This window comes from Microcebus murinus, chromosome 14, assembly GCF_040939455.1.
Source record: "Microcebus murinus isolate Inina chromosome 14, M.murinus_Inina_mat1.0, whole genome shotgun sequence".
Taxonomy (NCBI): Eukaryota; Metazoa; Chordata; class Mammalia; order Primates; family Cheirogaleidae; genus Microcebus; species Microcebus murinus.
The window spans coordinates 12209605-12232430 of NC_134117.1; the positions used below are offsets into that span (position 1 = coordinate 12209605).

General features: G+C 53.7%; 2 protein-coding genes across 3 annotated transcripts in view; one reads left to right on the plus strand and one right to left on the minus strand.

Annotated features, from left to right (window-relative positions):
* Positions 1 to 1293: 1293 nt before the first annotated feature.
* On the minus strand, positions 1294 to 8558 carry EMX2 (empty spiracles homeobox 2). Of its 2 annotated transcripts, XM_012774999.2 has the most exons (3): positions 7568 to 8558; positions 5513 to 5697; positions 1298 to 3268 (listed from the first exon to the last, which is right to left on the minus strand). In XM_012774999.2, the coding sequence occupies exons 1-3, from the start codon at positions 7971 to 7973 to the stop codon at positions 3101 to 3103; spliced, it is 759 nt and encodes a 252-aa protein (XP_012630453.1). In that variant the 5' UTR covers positions 7974 to 8558; the 3' UTR covers positions 1298 to 3100. The 2 variants fall into 2 exon arrangements, with proteins under 2 accessions (XP_012630463.1, XP_012630453.1); XM_012775009.2 differs by lacking the exon at positions 5513 to 5697 and having other exon boundaries at positions 1294 to 3268.
* Positions 8308 to 22826, plus strand: part of LOC105876913 (uncharacterized) — a 31898-nt gene continuing 17379 nt past the window's right edge. Inside the window, exons 1-2 of the mRNA XM_076009648.1 lie at positions 8308 to 8326; positions 8496 to 9109. Coding sequence (XP_075865763.1) covers positions 8308 to 8326; positions 8496 to 9109 — 633 coding nt within the window. The remainder of the gene's footprint in view (positions 8327 to 8495; positions 9110 to 22826) is intronic.

The window sequence follows — 22826 nt, forward strand, 5'->3', positions numbered from 1 at the left end:
TTTTCTTCTTACCATTGTGGGACCCTTTCAGCCGCCTAATCCCCCCTATTTTCAAAGCTTGGTTTGTAATAAAGCTTTTAGTTTTTTTTTTCAAAGCTAATAGTATTCTCTGATGATTTTATTGCTGTTACACTACATAGGACGTTTACAAAAAAAATCTTCACCACCAACCCCCTTTTCTTGTACTTAAAAAAAAAAAATGAAGTATATGGTTCCCGCAGAAATGAGCCTTTTATCAAGAAGGGAAAATGTTTTCTGAAGAGGCAAGTCTGAATTTTAACGGGACTATATTCGGTGTTTGAGGCACTGGGAGTTTGGGAAGGTGGGTGGAAGGAAAAGGTAACTTGTACTTCTTTAAGAGAAAGGGATGCAGTGCCACAGCGCTGTCTGCAAAGCGCTCGGGAGAGCTAGTGATCACTGAGGGTCGCTCTGCCCAAGTAGCCCAAAGCCCCACTTGGGTTTCCAGGATACCCAGGTTGCACCTGTCCCAGGGAGAGGCAAGCCCAGGTCTCCCAAAGCCACCACTCCAGCCGGGGCATCTCCCTGAACTCCCCCACAACGCACACTTTCCAAGAGGGGTCTGTGTGAAAATGCACTATGAGCAGCTCCGGTTCCACAGAGGGACAGAGATGGAAAAAAGGGGGGAGACAGGCAGAAATAGAGGAGGGAAAAGAGAGAGAGACCAAGAATGAATTCTACTTTGGAGAAGGGGAGGGAAAAAAGAAAGAAAAAATTTCCATAGTGCCCTATAGTCCCCACACGTGCACGGAATGTCTAATCTTAACTTTTCAAGGCAGGATGTTAACAAAGCTTGTATTTTTGCCCTGCATTGTAACTTGGCCTTATCACAGTGTAAAGGGTGGGGAGATTGTCCTAAATTATGTCCAGGCAGCCCCCCTGGATCTGTGGATTAAGAGATTAAAGGAGACCACTGGGCAAGGCCTCCTCTTTCCCCTTCATATTCCTGGTATGATAATTGCTTAAACTGATTTGCACTTTCACAAAAGCTCGCAGGACGCTTTGTAGCTCGAACAGAACAGACGAGGTTTCTCTATCAATGGAAATAAAACTGATTAATGCAGCCTATCAGGATAAGAAGCAAATGAAGCATGCAAAAACAACCTCGTACCCCCAGAAGGGGGAAGGAGGGAGGGAAAAAAGCTAAGTTTCCTCCAAGACTGATTACAACTTTTTCTTTAATGTTAAAATTAAGAGCTGAAGGTTTTTTCAGAATGCTTGCCTTATAAGGCTGCTGAGGCCCTTGGGCTCGTCCCATCACCTTCAGCAGTGAGGGGCCAGGGAGAGAGGAAAGAAAGGAAGGAAGGAAGAGAGAGACTTGTACTTTGGAGGTTGAAGTCAGAAACAAAGTTTAGAAGTCCCGTGATTCTGATTCTGCTAAGTGTTTTCCCTAATCCTGGGGGAATATTCTTCAATGCATAACTATATATCTGGATTAATAAAAAAAAAAAACAGGTTAAGAGAAGTAAGCATTTTTAACCTGAAGTTCAAATTAAATTCCCTCAGTAGGGCATGCAACGGGCAAAGGTCTTGTTGGAAAAACTTTTCTCACATCCCTTTTCTGAAGGACTTAAGTTTTCCTAATCTTCTCCCTTCTCCAACTCCCATCCTTCTTTAAAATCCCTAAGAATCCATCAGTCTGGTCCTTTTGTGGGTGGGGAGCCTGGGTTTCTTGAGCCTCGTTGGGGAAGGACCACACTCAAATTATTGAGGTACACTTTTAAAGATCCACTTCAATTTTCCAAGACGACTACTCTGAGGGCATATTGATAAATCTTTATTGACAAAATATTGACATTGACATACTTCTTGGAAGTATATAGTGTGTTAGAATTCTAACAAATTAACACAAAACACAAAAATATTTACATTCTGGTATAGAAGACATTAAGGAAGCATTTGTCACTCTCTTTAGTAAGTCTATGATCTTGGAATAGAAACTCAGTGCTTGAAAACTTGCCGCTGTGTGCTTGGCCACACTTAACATCATCCCCGCTCACTACAGTCCTTCAGTTTTTGCAATAGATAGATTTAAAGTTTGGAATGGCCATTACAGTGAATGGTTGAACTCAGCCAATTTCTCCAACCACTAAAAGGAGAAGTTTACTTCGTGGTTTTAAGCCTCAGGATGTTAGGAAAGGGAATGTCCAAGAAATATAATTAATTTAGCATTTTTTTCCAGTACAAGTCCTGACTCTTCTTGTGGGCACCCTCCCCCACCACCCCCAGCCCCCCGTCCTGCTCCCCGTTTCTCTGTAAGAGGACCACTATCGCTGAGCCTACTTCATTTAGCTTTCACAATCACTTTGACATCAGAAGGTATCAAAAAGTGTTTACAGACTGCACATTTCTCGGAAAATAAATCAAAATGAAAAGCACACAGAACCTGTCTTTAAAAGGAAAAGAAAATTACAATTCATTTTCGGTCTTTAGACACCATTTGCCCAAAAACTGCTACATGCAATTCAAGATTTTGAAACAGGTGTGGGATGGGGCTAGATATGGAATTTTCATTTGTAATTACTAATCACTTTTAAAGATTGTGGGGGGGGCGGGAAACACTGCGAAGTGCAAAATTAAAAGTCCTGTGTCTGGTTGGGTTGTTTGTTTGGTTTTTTTTTTCATCATTATTATCATCATTTTTTAAGTGGACTGTGATAAACGGAATACCTGCCAATCATCTTGTCTCGCTAGTTTGGTGTTTGACTGACAGCTCCCCTTGTCAGAGCGCACGTTCAGGTTTGCCACATTCGGATAGATCTCTCTCTCTCTCTCTTTCTCTCCCCCTTCTCTCTGTCTCTCTCACTCACTCACTCACTCAGCTGCCTCTTTTGACGAGGGTTGCATGTTGATGAAGGAGCCTCCGTCCTCTGCCATCCCCGTGCAGCCTCCGATCGGGACTCTGTGCCCCCGCTGCCCAAAGTCTTCGCTGCGCCGCTCCCTCAATTCCCTCTCCCTTTCTCGGTGAATGTGTTTGCGGTTTGTTTTTGTTTCGTAGGGGTTTCTTTCTTCTTCATCTCCTCCTCTCCCTGTCTCTGTTTTGCTTCGCGTTGTCCGTGTCTGTGGGGTTAGGTTTGTGTTTTTAATCGTCTGAGGTCACGTCTATTTCCTCCGGACTCGCCTGCTTGGTGGCGATTCTCCACCGGTTAATATGGTGCGTCCCTTTTTTCTTTTGTTGCGAATCTGAGCCTTCTTCCTCCAGCTTCTGCCTTTTGAACTTTGTTCTTCGGTTCTGAAACCATACTTTTACCTGCGGGGGAGAGGCCGACGGGGCGCGTTAGTTCTTTCACAGCGCCCTCCTGCCAAGCGCTCCATCCCTTCTCGGAGCCCTGACACCCATCCCAGACTCTGCAAAGGCTCGGCCCCCCTGATGCATATCCTAAGGTCCGGCCTCCCCTGGGCCTCCCCTCCGGAGCAAGGCCCCTAGTGCTGGGCGCGTAGGAGACCTGGCTACCTGCCCTTCTGAGCCCTCCGGGGAGCCATTCCCAGGGTCCCATGGGCCAGAGTGCACTGAGCCTCTTCTCACCCAGCCCTACACGGGGCACCCACCCATACCTTACTGACAGCAAAGGTCCTGCAAAGTACAGGAAACCCTTCTAAAAAAAATAAGCAATGAAAAATAAAAGGAGATATATCCCTAACTCCCTACAGCAAGCGTGTTCAAGAAAGACCCCGTCGCCTGCTGCTACAGCTTCTCTCAGGGCCCAATATGCTTTCTATTTTCTGTCGGTCTAGGCGGCGTTTCCTAAATATAGCGCCTCCTATGCAAGGCCGGGGTCCTCGGTAGACGATCAGGGTTTGTCTGAGCTGCGTCCTCCTTGGTGGGGACTCTTACAGGTGAGCAGGAGGGAGGTGGGGCAGGAGGAAGCCAGGAAGGACAGTGGAGTATGTATAGGCCTCTGGACCAGCCCAAATGTGCCTTTCTAGCTACGAAAAGGGGTTCAAAAGTGAAAGCTTCTGAAAGATCGTGGGATAGATGGGAAGTAAGAGAGAAACAGAATGAGGAAGGGAGACCAAAGTGAGCCATCTCTCTCTTCCCTCCTCCAAACTGGCCCCAGAACTGGCCAGAGTCAACCTCAAAACTGGGCACATCACTTCCCACCAGGGTGGGGCTGACGGCCTGGCCTCACCAGAGCAGCTGCTAGAGGTCTGTGGCGCAATGAGGTTGGAGCCGGCTGCCATGCCATGGCCCCTTGGGAAAGCTGGGTAGTGGGTCCCCATTCTCAGACCAGACAGTAACATTATCCAAGCTTTTCGGCACTGGGGTACGGATGAGGGAGATAGTGGTGACTGCACCTCCCATACGCACACCCATCCTATATAGACAGCAATAGCCCGGCCCAGTCGCAATCCCTGAGCCCCTGAGGTCCTCTCGGCTACCTCCTTTGAGAAGCCAGCCAGTTCCTACTTGCTCTCCCCGAATGCCCCAGTCCCCCAAAGTGCCCCATGAAAAAGCGAGCGGGAACAAGGCTGAATTTAATTTGCTTTGAGTTTGCTAATTGAGGGGGAGGATGGTTCATTTCTCCCCGGCGCTCGCCCAAGGCGCGCGTCAGTGCGCTCGGGGCTTGACACGCACACAAAGACTCCAGGCAGCGTGGGCATCGAGGCGGACAAAGACCACCGCAGCCTGGCTGTCCGGGAGAAATCAGCCCGGCCGCGCCTTGTGCCGCCCGGCACAAACCCGCCAGGCCCTCCTCAGTTTTGGGGGTGGGGGGACATTTTAAAACAAAAGCCTCGACCTTCTTGCACTGCCCAGAAAAAGTGTTACAACTTAATCTGCCCCGAAAACGTTACTGTTTACTGGGAACTTTGACCCTGTCCTGCGGCTCCGCGTACAGTAGCGCCTACTGTAGCCCTGCGCCGCCTCCCCACCCTGGGACAAGCTCAAGCCAGGCCTGCTTTGGGACCCTGCTGCGCAGAAGGCCGGTCCCCTGAGCCAGACCCTCTCTGCAGCCTTCCAGTTTTATTTCTCTAATTTAGGTTGCACCCATCGCGCCTGGCCTCCACCTTCTGACTCTCCCATCCCCTTAAGGGAAGTAACTGGAGCCCACGGTGCGAGCCTGGGGCCCGCAGCGGCTCAGAACTCTCCCTTAACCCACGCCCTGCCCTCTCCAGCCTCCAGCCCCAAACACCTGGACACCTCACTGTGATATCCTTCTTCTTGGGCCCCAGCAGGGTCCCCGCACTCTCACCAAAAGTCTCGCCAAAAGTGCGCAGATGTCTTAGCCAGGAGCTACAAGGCATGTCGGGCTGGACGGAGGAAACAACTCAGCAATATCCCCAGAACTTGAAGTGGCTCGGCTCTTACAGCCCCTTGCTGGAGTCCAACAAAGCCAAGCACCTTGAAACGTAAATCCTGAGCCCCAGCGTGGAACCAGCTACCAGGACCTTAACCAAAGGCCCTCTCAGAGCCCCGCACTTACCAGTGCTGGGTGCCAGATTGGGAGTGGGGGCACGCGCCTGGAAGGGTCTCTGGTGCCTGGGCCACACTCACCTGAGTTTCCGTGAGGCTGAGGCTGTGTGCCAGCTGCTTCCTTTCCGCGCCCACCACGTAGTGATTCTTCTCGAAGGCGTGTTCCAGCCTTAGAAGCTGGGACGGGGAGAAGGCGGTTCGGATCCGCTTCGGCTTTCTGGCCAGCGCGTTGTGCAAAAGGAAACTCTCAGGGCTTGTGTCGTTCCCTGCAGGGGGCACAGCAGAAGTTCCATTAGGGGGGCCGCTCTAGCCCGAGCCGCTGGCTTCTCCCGAGCCGGGCTGGCCGGGCACAGCGCTCAGGAACTCCGTGTAGCCCGCGCCGCCCGACCTGCGGGGGCCGGTGATCCTCCGGAGGCGCACGAAGGGGACGCCGGCCCAGCTGCCCGGCCTGGACCTCCAGGGCTCCACCTGTGTGTCACCCAACCAGCAGCTGCCCCAGCTGGGCCAGTCCTCAGGCTCATGACCTCGGCGGGCTCCGCAGCCGAGCTGGCGCCGCGGGCCTCGCCACCTCCGCGCCCGGCGCCGGGGGCAGGGGAGGGAGCCGCAGGGCCCTGCTCGGGGATTGGCGCCCACGACCCAAAGAAATTGCTTTCTCTTCTTTCTAACCTCTCCGGGAACTTTGACCCAGGGTGGAGAGGCGGCGGCCTGCTATCCAGAGTTTTGTTTAAAAATTGTCTTGTTACCCCTCCGGGAAAGTACAGAGGCCGGGCGAGTCGTTGCAGCCCGACAGCGACAGAAATCTCGCCGTGGTGTGTGCCCGGCTTCTCCCGCTGCTGCCCCGCTCCAGAGAACTAGAGGAGAGACGCGAGCGAAGGGATCGAAACGGGGGCTCTCGAGCGACAGGGACAGTCTGCGGCCCCGCAACATTCCGGGCGCTCCGGATCTGGTGGGGGACCAAGAGCGTGGCTGGCAATGAGGAAGGGGGGCCCTAAAGTTTTCGAGTGAAGCCAGAGAGTTTCGGATTCCCGCGTTAGAGTAGGAAATCGATTCACCGAAAACCCAAACAAAGAAAAACAAACCGACAGTCCAGGCAGGAATGTAGGCAAACCCAGTCCAGGAGTAAGGGTGAAAGGTTTTTGTTTGGTTTGGTTTTTTTAATTGTGGGAAGGGGGGTGACATCTACCTGATTCGAGGCTCTGGCAGGGACGGAAAGGGTTAATGAACCGACAAGCCGCTGAGTATTGATCGGCCGCCGCCGGAGATAGATCTTCTACCGACTCTCACCGGCAAACTATCCCTTTTTCTGAAGTTTTAACTTTCCTCCCACTCTCCACCCAGAGAAAAACAAACAAATCAAAAATATCGCAAGAAATGAAAACACCCAAACATCTTCCCCTCCCAGTCGGTCTCAAGACCCGTTTCGTTTCTCTTAAGAGAAAGAAAAACAAAAAGCAGACGGAATCTGCCTCCCCGCCGTGGCCGCTCGGCGCCCCAGTTAAGCATTCTCGGCGAGAGCGCCGCGCCCGAGCTTTCCACCGCGCGGGTTCCCGCTCCTCCCCGGTCTCAGAAGAGCAGGAAAAAATAAACCCCCATACTTTGCTCCCGGAGCACGAGGGTGCCCTCGGCTCCGGAAGAGGGTGGAAGACCAAGAAGTCGCAGGTCTGGGTTGCAGGGGCGTGAAGTGGGTGGCGAACGGGGTGGAACGCAGGCGAAGGCAACGCTGGCGGCCCGGCACAGTCCGCGCCCCTCGGAGCTAGAAAGGCTTGGGGGCATCTCCAGGGGACCTGGAGCCTGGGGACTCTGTGGGCTCCGGGCTCCCTGGCGGGCTGGCACGCAGAGCAGGCTGTCACAGCCTGCCCCGACCCCAACGCACTCGGAGACAACTTCTCCGTCCACACCCCTTCCCAAAGGGCCAGGCGGCCCGCAGGCCAGCACTCCAAACCCGCCGCAGCTTCGGAGACTGGGGCTCAACGCCGCGCCCGGCCCCGCGCCGCCCAGTTCCCGAATCGGGCCCGCGGGCCCGCGAGCCGGAGCAACCTCGGTGCAGGCCTTGCCAAGCGCCCACCTGGAGCAGGCCGGGGGCAGTGAAGGATTCGGCGGGAGCGGCGCGCTGCAGTCCCGCGACGTGGCACGTACCTTGGAAGCGATGACCCAGATATCGGTAGCGGTGGATGAGCCAGGGGTAGAAGGTGGACGGGTCCCGCTGCTGCGAGGCGAAGAGGGGGTGTGGCGAGTGCGAGGAGGGCAGGGGGTGGGCGGCCAGGGCGTGCGGCGGCGGCACCGGGTGCACTGGCACGGCGGGGTTGGGCGGGTGCGAGACCGCCTCGGCGAACACCAAGTCCGGGTTGGAGTAGACGCCCCGACCCGCGGCGGCGGCGGCAGCCGAGTGGAAGCCGTTGAGGAACGGATTTATGGGGCTGGAGTTGGCGTAGCTGAGCGCCGCGGGACGGATGGGGTCCTCCGAGCGAGAGGCGGGCAGGGGACTGTCCTTGGCCACCAGCGACTCGATGGTGAAGCAGCGCTTGGGCGCCGGCTGAAACATGCTGCGCCGAGGAGCGGGCGCCCTGGGCTCCCGGCTCCCGGCGACCGCGGCGCGCTGCCTCCGCCGCCCGCTGCCCGCGGCGAGGACGGTAGAGAATTGGGGACTCGTTTGTTTGGGGTGGGGGTGGGGGCGGGGGCGGGGGATGGGGTGGGGGGGAGGAAAGGAAGAAAGAAAGGAAAGGAAAGGAAAAGGGAAAGGAGGGGGGAGGGAGAGGGAGAGGCAAAGCCAAGGATCCCGAGAATCTTGCACCAAACGCACCCAACCTGGAGAGAGGGGAAAAATCCTTCCAGAAGAATTTGCAGGCGTGGATTGGGGTAATATTTTTTTTTGAGAGATGGCGTGGGGGGATCGGAGTTAGAGGCAGGGAGGAGAGGGGGGGAAAGTTTCTCGGGGGAGGCAAAAAAAAGTTTTTTCTCCTCTGCAAAAGGCGGGCAGGGCGCCCTAAGTCCAAGGACAATCCATGGAAGTGTTCGCTTCTTCACAAGTTGTGCAAACGATTTGTTAGTTCATGAGCCTAATTAGTGCGGGGATCACATAAACAGCTTCCTCCGAAGCCTGGTAAATGGCTTGATGATTGGTCGCTATTACTCGCCCTGAGGTGGAAGGGGGGAGACTCTTTAAAGTGCGTCAGAGGGACGCGAGCGCCTGGGAACCCGGAGGCCTGGATCCGGGCCGAGGTGGAACGGAGTCGGCGCCGCTGCCTCGGCTGTGCCTCCCGCCGCCCGCCAGGCCGCCCGGCCTCTCCGCGCCCGCGCCCCGCGGCCCGGCTCACTCGCTCCCGCGGCGCCCGCTGCCGCTTCTCCTCCTCCTCCTTCGCCTCCTCCTCTTCCTCCGCTCTCTTCTCCTCCTCCTCCTCTTCCTTCTTCTCCTCCTCCTCTTCTTCCTCCTCCTCTTTCCCCACCTCCTCCTCCTCAGCCACTGCCTCCTCCTCCAACACCACTACCACTCCCTCCGGGGCACCCGGGTCCCTGCAGAGTCCGCGGTCGGCGCCGCCTCCGCTGCGGCCCCCTGGATCCAGAGCCTGCGGCGCCCAAGCGGATAGGACGGACGGACAGACAGATTGCTCGCGCCCAGCGCTCACCGCTGCTGCAGCCCGCGTCGGGGGAACCGGGATCGCCCCGGGAAGCACCTCGAGGGTAAGCGGGCGGGCCGGCTCCGGCGTGGGCTAGAGGTGCCGTCCGGTTGTACCCGTCCCCACACTCGCCAAAACTCGCGGGCGAAGAGGGAGCCTGGGGTGCGGGCGGGGGTCCTCCCACCCCTCCAACCGCGCGTAGCCTCGAGGTCCCAGGGTCTGTGCGTTCCCGATCCGTGACCCCGCTCGTTCGTTTGCAAGTTGAAAAGGAGTCGCCAACCCTGCCGGAGCGGCGGGACTCCAACTCGCGCCCGCTCTCGCCCCGCGGGCTTTCGCTTTTTCCGTCTGGGAGGGTGCTCACCTCCTTCCCCAAAACAGTTCCTTCTGGAATATCTGGGACTGGGAGTCCAAGGTCAGGGGAGAGCCCAATGTGGTGCTACTCTACTATTATGGTTCCGTTGCAGTTATTTTGGATAGTGTTGTCATTATTATTGTTGTTGCTATTATTATTATTTCTATTATTATTCTGCCATCTGTTGTCCTAGGGACAAGTTGCTGAGCAAGCCCAGGGCTCGCGACCAGGGACTGCGGATTGAGTCTCCGGTCCTGGGCCTTGTCCGCATTTTCGAGCTCGCCTTCGGTTTTGGGATGATTTTTAGGGCCGAGTTCCCTCGTCCCCATTGGCTCACGCGGCGGCATAATTATGATCACATCCCCCAGGCTGCTGGCGCTGCTCTCTGTTTATTGGTGGTTAAAGATCTATTATCTATTCATCAGCCGCCTCTCTCTTTTTTTTTTCTTTTTGCCAATTACAATCTTCTAAAGTGAAGTACCAGCAGGTATTTTGCACGTTTACAATTAATGATAAAAAATCTAGCGTCCTTTAAATCTATTACTCCCAGGCCCATGTTATTTCTCTTAAGGAGGAAGAAATGCCTGCGTTTGGTGACCAGGTTGCCAGGAGAAGTGGATCGGGAGGGGAGGAGAAGAGTGAAGTCCACAGTGAGCAAGGCTGCACGGCCACCAGACCCAACGGCAGGGTTCACGGTCTTAGGACGTGCTCCACGCTCCCTGAGCTACCCTCTTCCTCCCTTGGTTTCATCTGTTGTGTATTTCTGTGTCCATTTCTCTACTTTATTCCAGATATAATGTTGGCGGGGGAGGGTGTCCAAATACCTCCTCCCTGAAACCCTTCAAGGCAAGAGAGGAGTTGGGAGCAGCGTTTTCTGGGGTTGTCAGCGTGCCACACAGATTAGTGGGGAGATGACAGAGATCATCTTCTCTGCCCCCATCCTCCCCAGGGCATACACACGCACAGATTCACACGCCAGACAGGTGCAGCATTGTCTTCACGGTGGGAGAAACCTTCCTGTCCTTTAGGCTTTGGACCTCTGTGACACCAGCTTTGGGCTGGGGGCCTGGCCTGGTATTGACACTGTGTTGGTTCCAAGTGGCCTTGCTTTGCCCCCTTCCTTTTTCCAGGCCCAAAGATTCTGGGCATTAGATTCAGCTTCTTGGGGTGGGGGTGCACTTAAAGATGCACCTCCTTTGGCTCTGAACCACTGTCCCCAAAAATATTTTCTCCAGCTTGGAAATCCTTCCCTCAACTAGGCTGTGGGGACAGAGGCCCCATCTCTACTAGGCTGACATGGAGCCTGAAGGGTGGAGGTCTTTTGGCTTAGCCCAGCCAGCAAGCCCAGAGTGGAACTAGGGGTCAGCCCTCCAATTTCTGAAGCAGGAAACAAATACCCGATTTAGGCAGGCCATGGACCCCAGGTCCTGGCAAGCAGAAGAGGGCACCTTCCCATGAGCCTCTGAAAGAGGACTGGAGGGCCAGGCCCTCCAACTGGGTCTGAGATGTTGGGGTTGCAAAGTGAGACTACTAAAAGCTCTATCCTCGCTTCAGGGCAGACTCGAAGGGGTCCTCAAACTTTTTAAACAGGGGGCCAGTTCACTGTCCCTCAGAGCGTTGGAGGGCCGTTGGAGAGCGCGGCGCACATTCCACACATGCGCACTGTGGGCCCCGGACGGGACCAGTCGGCTGCTAAGTAGGACAGGCAGCAGTGGCAAAAACACCAGGAGGGCCATAGTTTGAGGACCCCTGAGGCAGATAATGGCTATTTACTGCACAGTTAGCATTACTGATGTTGGCTGGGAGATAAAAGTCGTTGACCTTGGGGGCAAGGGGAATTCAGTCTATGTCTGGGAGACAGGGTGAGCCCCCCCACCCATGGTGTGTGACATAGAAGGGTGTTGGATGCTCCTCCTCTCTTAAAACTTTCAGCTGTGAGCGTTGAGGTATAGTCCATACTCCCTTAACCCTTCCCCCCTTCCACCAGTTGGTGTTGGCAGAATGTCCTAAAGGAGCAAGTGACAGAGTGACAGTCTGGAGACAGGATTCTTCTGCTTCCTGCCTGAGGTGGGGAACATTTGTCTGAAGCAGAGGACCAGACTGCTCCGAGGTCTAATGGGTGGAGGCATCCTCTGCAAGCCACCAACTTTTACAAACTGCCCCACCTATGACCTGCTTTGTCCCTGGGGCTCTGGCTGGCCATCTGGTAGGTGAGGAGGGTGAGGAAGCAGCGGGGTCTGGTACCCACCTTCCTGAAGGGAGAAGGGCATGCTAGTTCCTCTACCCCAAGCTCCAGGGGCCCCAAGTGGCACTCCGGCCCCCTTGAAGGAGCAATGGTTTCGGTGAGTCCGGGGCAGTGCAGAAGCCCAGGAAGCTGGGTAATCTATGCTAATTCATGGGCTCAGACCTAAGGAGCCCAGGAAGGTTTGCGCTGTCTGGCTCAACTGTGGGGGAATTAACTAGGATAGTAACTCATTAACTATAGTGGCCAGTGGAGGCGCACCAGGGCACTGGGCACTCTGGTCTGGACTCAGACCCTGAACTTAGACTCCACAGCTGCCGCTCACTCTACTCGTGGCTTTGGGCCTTGCAGGTCACAGCCCCCTATCCCCCACCTTTGTTCCTTAGCCGCCCAAGGAGTGGGTGTTTGGTTAAGTACTGGTGCGTGCATTCAGAGGTGGGAGGATTTCTGAGACTCCAGTTTAGGGAAAGGGCTTCCTCCCTCCACTCCATGTGTTCCCCAAGGCACAGCTGCCTATTGGGCTGTGTAGGCTCAGGCGTCTATACACTGCAGGCAGCTGGACTAGCAGACACATCTGACGGTCCTAATCCCAGATCTGTCACTTACTTTGGGCAACGATGAAACCTCTCCAGCCCTCATTTTGTTGTATGTAAAAATGCAGCCAATGCTGCCTGGGAAGCAGTGGAGGGAATCAGTATGGCTTGTTTGGGGTGAGCAATAGAACAGTTCTACTTCCTGACTGTGGTAGTACTTACATGACTGTATATGTTTTTTCAAAACTCATAGAACTGTACACTACAAAGGGTGAATTTTACTGTATGTAATGATACCTTAATAAACTTGCCCCCCACTCCCAAATACCAAAAAGAGGCATGCATTTACAGCTTAACTGCATGACCTTGGGCAAGTTACCTAACCTCTCTATGCCTCTATTTTCTCTTCTTTGAAATGGGACTAAATAGTAGTACCTTGGCCCTTGAGATTTTTCAGTGAAATAAGCAATGTGCTTAGACTGTATATCTGGCACATACTGAACTACAATAAATGCTCCTGTCCCTGATGTTGCTGTTGTTACTACTTACCCCATCCAGGGCTTGTTGCTGAGCTTCAGAGACTGAACATTAAAGTTGTACAAACATGAGCCAATGCTGGTCTCACATTCCTGCCATGCTCCTCCTGCTCCCCCAAAGGCCTCAAACTTCCCTAGGGAGATGTTGGGCTGAGAGAGGCCTGGATTCCTGGCTTGTAGGAGGCATCAAAGGGCGGGAATTCCTGGGGATCTCCGATAACCATCTGCTCCGAGTTTTCTGCAAGCACCCTGTGCGTCAAAGGCGCAAATGGCAGCGTCTTAACCCTCTTATGGCTCTGTGCTAGGCCTGTGAGGTGTCTGGGGTGGGTGCACGGTCTCTTGCAACTCAGAAGATACTCAGGAGCTGCCTGGGGTCATTACCTGTGTGACTTTCACCTTCCTGAGCCTTGGTTATCTCATCATTGAAAAGGAAATACCGCTATCTTAATGGTTGTTGAGAGGAGTGAGTGAGCTAATGCTTAACGTTCATCAAATTTTGTTATTGTTAGGCCATGGCCTTGTGGGGTCCTGATCACCCGCTGCACTTGGACACGTCCAGGTCGCCGCAGTTTGGACCCTCGCAGTGAGCCAGTCCCGTGAGCCCTCACCGTGCGCCCGCGGCGCGGAGCGGGAAGCGCTAATGCCAGCGCAGGGCGCGCCCTTTCCCCGCCCCGAGGTACGGGAAAGGCGACCTGAGCTGGGGCGGCCTCGGGCCAGTTAAGAACTGCTCCAACCCACAGTAATTCCCAGGCCTCTCCGAACGCGTGGAGCGTCGGCAGGAAAACGAAAAGTAGAATTAATATCTTAAAAACATTTTTATAAAATTACTACGAGAAATCTCTTTCTGGCGTCCTCTGCAGAGGCCTCTCGCCAGGCCCGTGCGGCGCCGGCCCGGGCCCCGATCGGCGTGCGCGCAGCGGCGCCTAGTGGCGAGGGCCGGGCGCGGGCGCGGTTCCCGCCGGGTCCCGCAGCCGGTGCGCGGAGTGCTGGGGCTGCGCCCCGCTGCCTGGGTCTCGCCGAGACCGCAAACCGGACCAGGGAAGGAGATCTAAAGATGCTCACTGGCTACAGAGGGGAGCGGGCGACTTGGAAATGCTGCTCCCTCCGTGAGCTGCAGCGTCAGAGTTCACCATCCACGCTCCAATTCCAGCTTCACTAGGAGTCGCGCGGGCTCCCTTCCGAGGGGGCGGGGAGGGGGGACAGGGGCGGGACAGACTGTGCTCTAAGGACTAGGCGGCCGCCGTGATCACCTGTGCCGGGGAGATGGCCAGCCACTGCGCAAATGCGCCCACGACTCCATGCCTGAGGTCCCGGATCCCCCGGCCCGACCGCCGTGGCCCGGGGAACCGGCCTGGACGGCTGCGCGGCCCCGCCTGGGGTGGAGTCGCAGGGTGCGGCTCTCCGAGATTCGCGCCCCCTTGCGGCGCGCCGAGGACGCCCCGAGCCAGGGGGTCCTTGGTTCGTGCGGAGGTGACAATTGATTACCAGCCACACTCTCGGAACGGCGCACCGCTGGGCCGCCGCCGTGCGGCTCTGGTGACTCGCGCCTTCTCCTGGAGCGCGCGGGCCCCGTCAGTCCCGGGGCAGCCTGGCTCGTCTGGTAAGGTGACGCCGCGGGATCGGCTTGGGCTCCACTGCAAACCCAGTGATAGGAAGGCGACCCAGAGCGGCGCCCTCGGCGTAACTGCTCCGAGCGCGGAGTCCTAGCGGGAGGGTCTCCACCCTGGCCCGGCCTCTGCTGCGCAGGAGCCCCCTCCTCCGGACGTCGGCGCCCCCGAGATCCAACTGTTGTAAGACGCGACGTTTCAGGCTTAGAAACTCCGCCGGCGCCCGGAGCCACACGTGGGACCCGCCGTCAGGTTTTATCTCCGCCACGTTGACACTCGCATTGATCCCTCAACACATACGCTGTCCCCATTCAATACTGAAAGCGGGGACACAGGATCGAAGGGACTCCCCGTTTCTTTCTCCCTCAGCTGCCTTCAAATGAAAGCTCAAGACCAAGCAAGGACAGGCAAGGGACAGACAGACACAACACACAGGGATGCGGGGAACAGGGGCACTCTTGCCCAGGCGACTGCCCCGCCTAGGGATGGAGACAGATCTGTCTCCCCCGCTCTCTCCCGGGACGATGTGTGGGCGGGGTGTCCCGAATCCATTCGCCCCCACAGCTGCGTCTCCATCGGGCCACAAGATCCCCCGCGGCTCCAGGAGCCCTGGCACGGGACCAGAGTGGGAAGCGGGGCGCACCTCTGGACGGCGCCGCTGGGCTCCCTGGCGTCTTCGTGGCTGAGGCTGCACCACCGATGGCCTCCTATCTTGGAGTCTGGTCCCCGCCCGCAATAGAAGGAGCCCTGCGGGCTTCTCCGCGTCAGTCCACCTTCGAGCTGCCCCTGACACGCTGGCCTCCGCAGAGCCCTTCTGCAGGGGATCATCAACTCTTCTGTCAGTACCTCCCCCGTTTTCTGGACTCTGGGGCTGGGCTGGGGCTTAGAGAGGGTGTTATCATCGTGCTGTCTGAGGAAAAAAGGAAACTTGAGGCTTTTTTTCCTTTGAACTCCTTGAAACTTGGGGAGGATTCATGGAAGAAGGAGAACACTAACAATTCCTCCCACTTGTGTCGAGTTTCATAGTTTAAAAAAAGAAGTTCACAGCCATGATCTCAGTGAACCTCACGATCTGGTGTGGTAGGTTTGGGAAGGAGTTATGATACCCATCTTTCAGATGAGAAAACTGAGACTCAGAGGGGTTACACACCTCATGGCCACCGGAGCTGTGCTCTCTCCAGGAGACCTGGACTGCATGCCTCTCCTCGCCACCCGGAGTTGTCGGGAGCCTGCACTCTAGCCATGAGGAACGACAGGGAAGAGGCCCCCGCAGGTGGACTGGGGCACCCGAAATGTCTTCCGCAGCGAGGCTGATCCAGGCCACCCCACTTAGTGTAACTCAGACGCTCGCCTCGTAAGCACTCGCCCACCATTGTCCTCCAGGCCACTTGCCCTGGCCTCAGCCCCGCCCCACGCCCTCTTTCTTCCCGGTTTGTCTCCTGCGGACTCAAGCCCGGGGTTTAGGACTGGAGGGTGGTCGGAGTCCTTGCAGCGCCCAGGGCTGGAAACGCAGCGCTGCGGGGCGGCGACCCAGACTCGGTGTCCCGGCTTGCTGGTGTGGACGACTCAATGCGGCCCGAAACCTCTGCTGGTGGCCACAGAGCAGCGCCTGCACCGGTCGGCGGGAAAACCAGGGCGAGGCCCGAGCTCCCATCGCTGGCAGCGAGGCGACCCCAAGGCTCCTCGACCGGTGACTTCTCCCTCCCTAGCTCTGCCGCCTGCGCGGAGCGAGCGGGCAGACAGAGGAGGGGACAGGGCCTGGGAGCATTCGAAGATGCCCACAGAGGGTCTGATCACCGCAGCTCCCTGTCTCCCCGCTTGCCCCGCTAAGACCCCACTCCTCCCAGAGCAGCCACACCCAGGCCAGCCCTGGAGCCCATTAATTACAGGTGTCCTCTTGGGAATCTTGCTAGGTCCCAGCTCCCCGCGGGAGGCAGAAGGAGTCCTCTGGTTCTGGCCCCCGCATCTACCCCCACCCCGCTCCTGAAACCCTCACATTCTGGGGCCCCTGGAGCCTGGAAATTGTCCACACCAGGCCCCGCTCCCCTGCGTGCCTCTCCCTGGCGTCTGGACTTGGGGACGCGCCTGTGCCCCGCTTTCCCCGTGGCTACGCGGAGCCGCCAGCCCCTGGCTGCTGAAGGAGAGGCCGCGAGTGGGGCCCGAGGGAGCCTCTGGGGGTCTGCTGCAGCCGAAGCCCGCTTGGGCCTCCGAGGGCTCCACGCTGGGCCCGAAGTGTCCCCTCGGTCCCCAGCCGGGACCGGCAGAGGCCAGACCACGGCCGCCCTCCGCTTAGCCCGCCGCTAGTAGCTTGCTGGGGGCTGCGCAACAAAGGGTGGCATCGCGGCGGCGCGGGCAGGGACCGCATTGGTTCAATATTAGCTTTTCATTCCAGTCTATTGTGCCCATCTGAGATAATATTGACTCTGAGGTGAGAGCCCACAGACGACAGAGCTTGTCTAACACTCCGCTGCAGGGCGCTCACAGGGAAGAGAACCAGAAGCGGAGAGTTAAAGAGACTGCAAATAAAAGCTGCTCGCGCTGCAGCGCGCCCGGAGCCGCCCACGGTCCCCGAAGTGGGCTGCTGGCCACTGCGTGCACCCAAACCTCGGGCCGGGAACTGGGGGTCGCGGGAGGGTCTCCGGGTCCAAGGCTGCTCTAAGGAGGGGCGCTGGGCGTTCCCATCGAAAACAGCCCTGATTTAACACACTGCCATCTTCCAGACAATTGATTTTGAGGCTCCTCTTCTAAGTAACTCTAGAGAAAACCTAATTCGTGCAACACACTTTTAGGTTGCTAGTCAGTCAAAATTGGCCACTGAGATATTTTCCCCCTTTAAACGGTGTAACTCTTTAGGGTAACTTTTCTGTCAAAGTATTTCTCCTATTTCCCTAGTCTGAGAAGGGAAACACACGCAGCAATTATCATTAAACTGTATTACTTGAGAGTGCGTGGGTAATATCAAATTTCTAACTGTGCATTTATGGCTGGGCTTTGAATCGTCTCCTTGCAGCCCATCATTGGGTCCTCTAACTGCCTTGGTAACCGCAGTTTTAAAGGGCCTCTGCAACGTTCCAGTCTTGCATATAAAGATTCGTTTCAATTTCCAAATTGCCTCTAAATGCCTACACTGGAAAATGACACTTTAAGTTGTTTTTCATGTTGGAGACAGAATACTTTAGGTTTATCCTCGGGGGACCAAATGCCAAAACGCACAGGGCTTGCAGTGAACCAAGTGAGTGTGCCCTGGGGTGTCATTTATAAAATTTGTGCCCTCCCCCCAGTTTGCAGTCTGACCTCTATAAGAGATAATCCGTTAACTCCGTTACCCTCAATAAGGAGCTGGTCATTTGGGATCTTTTCATCCACCCCAAGACACGTGGGTGTGCTGGGAGCTGGGATAGGGCGAGGGCTGGGGTGGCAGCGTGGGAGACCATGGTGCGCGTCCCTCCTTCCTCTCTCACGCTGTACTGAGCTAGTGCTCGCGACAAGGAGCTCCAGCACAGCACCGAAGTTACTTCAGAGGACATCCTGTGTCCTATGTATGATCTATAACATGTATGGTCCCTTTGTATTGAAAACTGGTTGACATGCAATATGTATTATACGGTTTCATCATATTATATGCCGCTTAATATGTATTTGACATCTAGTTCCTATATTACATTATTGTATTACTTATTTAACATATAATGTTATATTCTACATTATATAATGCATCTTGTATACAAGTCTGGATATACATAAGTTATGTTTATTTGTGTGTGTAAAGGTATTCGGGAGAGCCTTTTTGGAAGTACATATTTGATCATTTTAATGTAACTTTGTAGAGTCCTAATGGAATCCACTTTGAGACCAGCTATGTCTTTATAACAAATACTCTGGTGTCCAATTTCGGCTCCAGGAAAAGCCGGGGCAGGGGACAGCAGGTCCTCTCTGGAAAGTGGCTTTCCAAATATCCATTCCCTAGGGACAGAGGAGCCGATGCTCTGGACGCTGCCTCTTTTCGCTTGTGTTGTGGAAATGGTTTTGGTTTTGAGAGAGGCCGTTTAGAGGCACCGATGGTCCCTAAACTGATGTCATGAATTAAAAATGAATTTGAGGAGTGCAACGTAGGCTCAGCCGAGGCTTCTGCGAGAGCAGCGGAGGCCTTGCACCCCGTGTTCGTGTTCGGGGCTGCAGCCTCGGTGCCCCACACGGGCAAAGCGGACGGAGGAGCGAGCGGGGCCAGCGGAGGAGCGTGCGGGCTCCTGCAGGTGCCCGCCCTGCTGGCCACCGCCCCAGCCTCAAGCTAAGAAAAGCTTTCTCGGGCTTGGACCGCTTTCAGATCAGATGGTCCCAAGTGCAGCCCGCTTTTAATATCGATTAAGGGCTAAAATAAGCAGGCAGTCGGGAGTTCCCATAGGAGGGCAGGGGCCAGGTGTGCTGGAGAAAAATAAAGTCAGGATATCAGATGTTCGGGGCGTCCTATCGCCTCTACAAAAAGCAAGCACCACTCAAGGGATTCAGTTTAAGTAGGAAAGAAATTTTTAAAAGAAGTCAAAGTCAGGTATAGCCAAGTAAAATGTAAGAAATGATAAACATCCTAACTTTACAGCCAAATAAACTGGAGGCTGCTAATTCAGAGGCCTGGGAGTTGGAAAGGGAAATTGGGAGGGGTGGGGGTAGATCTAGCAAAGGGCAAAGAGGGGACAGATACTGTCAGGGTGCCATGCTGTGGGCTGTTTATTTCTCAAAAGCAACCCCCCCCAAGAGGTTACCCAGTAAACATCTTGTTGAACACAACAGTGAAACATGGTTAAAACCCAGAGCAGGCACTTGGGCATCCCACTTCCAGCAAAACCCGGGAGTTCAGAGAGGCCTGGATCCTGCCTGGGATCTGGTCCAGTCCCCAGCCTTGGGGGAAGGTTGTTTGGGATGTAGAGAAGTACAGGCAGTACCTCCCTGCTCTGTCCAGGAAGGGGTTACCAAGTACCTGCTGGGATGAGCTGGGGTGGGTAGAGTGGGAGCCCAGGTAGGAGGGAAGAGAATGTCTCTTGTTGCTAAAAATAAAACAGCCTAATCCCCCTCCCTGATGGCTGCAGTCCCAGGGCCTGGCTGCACAGATGAGGAGTGCATCAGGGTGCCAACCATGTGGATGTGGATTTCTCCAGATGGGCTCGGGCACATCTGGCCCATCTGCAGCATTTTCTTCATCCAGGTGATCCATCTTGCCCATGCCCTGTGTGATGGAAAACTGTATTCTAATGGTGCAAGCATCAGCATTCCATATTTCTGCCCCTTGCTCTGAGCCCCCATGATCCTGGTTTACAGGGCCGTGCTCACGTGTGCTGAAAGCAAGATAGGGTCTATTTCCTTTCTCACCTACTGCCAGCGCACCTCAAGTGAGAGATAATTTATTTCTATCACAGATGGCACCTACCCCATGTACTGTGCTAAGCTCCTATTACAAGGCTTTGTCTCATCCAGTCCTTGCAGCAATCTGTTGAATCCATTAACGTCTATTCCCATTTTCCACATGAGAAAACTGAGGCTCACCCAAGGTCACATGCACAGCTAATAAATGAGGGAGTCTGGATTCCAACCTGGGGCTGTCAGACTCCAACATCTTTTCCTCGCTACTCACTCTTATTTCCTACCAAAATTTCCCCAGTGAGGAAGTCAAGGTCCACAGGGCGAGGAAAGAGATAACACTTGGCTATTTAGTCCTCCATAAAATCAACCACCATCGACCATGCGCTACAGAGCCTTGACCTACACCTCCTCCAGAGCATTCATTCCAGGTTCAGAAGGGAGAGATAATAGACAGTTGATGCCTGAATATCATATGTGGTTTATAAAGAGCCTGATCACACCTCACTGCAGTCACCTCTCTCACCAGCCCTGTGAGGTGGACACTGTCACTATCACCCCAATTTAGAGAAGCAGAAATGGGCTTTGTGAGGTTGCACAACTCGCTTGCTGCCCAGCCAGTCTGCGCAGAACCCTGGCACCACCCAGGCTGGCCCATTCCAAGCATCCCAGCTTTGTAGATTACCACATATGGGACCATTTAACCAACGAAGTTAGGCCTTGCATTCTGTTGTGAAATTGCTAGGTTTTCATGTTTTAAGTGTTCCTACAAATATTATTTCAAGATCTAAACTTTCTCTGCATGTATGCCTTACTTACACTCATTTCTTCTCCACGTGTGCACCCATCTGTATTGCAGAACCATCAAGGAAACAGAACAAGGAGTTGCCCTTATCCGTGGTCAGATGATATTCAGAGACCATGGTGTATAGGTTTTATCTGTAATTGTATATTCCGCTCTATGACCCTTTGCCCTACTTGTATCGCTAAAACTCAAATGTGTGATCAATGGTTTCCAATTATGTGTGTGTATTTTTTTTTCATGACTTTCATGGTATTCTTAATCCTTACTTAAGATAATGTTTTCTCTTTGCTAAGATCCACCAGGAAGAGTTTAAGTTAGAACTGATCCGTTGGTCAAAGTGTTCTACATTCAAAGAGATAACCAAGAATCCAGACAGGGAGTGGCTTGAGGGGTCTCTGACCTCCAAGGTAATATACCAGGTCCCCAGACACTAGCAAGAGTCTGCCAGGGATGGATATTCTCAGCCTTCAGACAACCAGAGCCCCGTTGCCAGGCTTATTCTGAATCTCATTTATTCACTTCTCCACAAGAGCCGTGCCCCTCTACCCCATAAAGAAGCTTTTTTTCCTTCCCTATTATAAAAGTATATGTATGTATATTTTTATGTCATACCAGACGGTGTAAAGAAGTCAGTAACCATCATGCAAATTCCCCCTACCCAGAGGCCACCACTGCCACACATTTTGGGATGTTGACTTTTGACATCTTGGAAAAGAAAATAATTTAGATTATGTCTACACATTTTTGTTATTGTTGTTGTAGTGAATAAAAGAGGGAAGTGGGCTATGTGATTCAGTTTGTATAAAGTAAGAGGCAAAGCTAATCTCTGGATATGGAATTCAGAATGGTGTTCACCTCTGGCAGGGGTTAACTGGGGAAAAGCACAGGGAACTTTCTGGGGTGCTAGAAATGTTCTAGAACTCACTTTGGGTGATGGTAACACAGATGTATACACTTGCTAAAACTCGTCAAACTTAAGACTTTTAAGTATTTTACTATTAATCATTATACCTTAGTAAAGAAAAAGAAATACAGGGAAAAAATCTTGGACAAATGTTGTAGCAGAAGACCAAACAGGAGAAGTGAAGAAGAAGCAAAAGACTGAGCTAAAAATCGTGAGATGCTGAGCTAAGACCAGCCACAGGACACTGGGAGCTCTACTGAGGGGGTGGGGGTGGGGGGCACCTTCATTCCAGCCTCTCCCCAGGGCTCCCCTTTGTTAAATCCAAGAAGGCTGGCTCCTTAAAAGGGCAATGCAATCTTAAGATCCTGCTGGGGCCCATCACACCAGAGTCGCCAGAGTCCCTCTTCTACCTTTGATGCTATTACCCTGTCCTGTCCTAGCCAGGCACTGTGTTTGCTGATGGGCGCAGGGCTCCACCCCCCAGCCTACCAGGATTCCATACTTGAGTCAGGAAAGAGGACAGAAGGCTTTAAATTTCAAACGAATTCCAAAGGTTTCTTTCTCAGTCTCTGTGTGGGGCTCAGAACATTGTCCCTCATAAAAACAATGTTATCAATGGTGCTCAAAATTCCACCAAAAAAAAAATCTATTAAATGCTTACTCACAAAAATATAGAATTTTCAGTTTCATGTGAACTTTAGTGTATTGAGTGACAGTGGTTGTGTGCCACGAAAAAAATGAGAGAGGAAAACAATATCCATTTTTTTTCCAAATATATACCTACCTGCCAGGCACTGTGTTGGCATTTGAGATTCAAAATCCCTCAAGAAAATCATGGTTTAGTGGAGGAAGACCACCTTGTAAATATATAAGTGCAGTAAAATCTTATAGGTATTGCGATAGAGGTCGTTATAGTAAACATAACAGACAAATAGAAGAGAATGTTGGTTGGCAAGGGAAAACAAATGTCTGAGCAGGGAGGGTGATGGGGTGAGGAATTAGATGAAGACCTTCAGAGGGAGGCTAAGGGGTCATGGGCACTTTGAAAGACAATGACCCTGAAGGTGCTTCTACTTCCAAATATATGTCATTCATTTTCTGTGACAGCATCCCAGTTTAACTCCTCAGTCTCTATTGAGGTGGGTTGCTTGCTCTTGACTTTCAAATTATTTAAATCGAATAGAAGTGGGCAAAACTTGCAATCCCAAAGGGGATAGAAAAGAACATTTAAAAGGTATGTAAACTTAGGAGGATTGCCAGAGGTGGATTGACTGAGTAGTGAGGGGAGGAAAAAGCAAAAACTCCAACACTGGAGAAGAAAGGAAAGGCCAAGTTCCCCACACCAGCCACCGGACGGTGAAGCTGGCTCAGGTGGCTTAGGTGCTGTCTATCGTGAGAACACAGTGGCTTAGGAGCCCCTGTGCCCTCAGAAGTAGGGAAGTATGGGACCACT

Coding starts and splice junctions, on each gene's coding strand:
- EMX2 (XM_012774999.2), bottom strand. CDS start 7,973: ATGTTTCAGCCGGCGCCCAAGCGCTGCTTCACCATCGAGTCGCTGGTG. Junction 5,698..7,567: donor TCTGGGTCATCGCTTCCAAG/GTACGTGCCACG, acceptor TGCCCCCTGCAG/GGAACGACACAAGCCCTGAG. Junction 3,269..5,512: donor TCAGCCTCACGGAAACTCAG/GTGAGTGTGGCC, acceptor TCTCCCCCGCAG/GTAAAAGTATGGTTTCAGAA.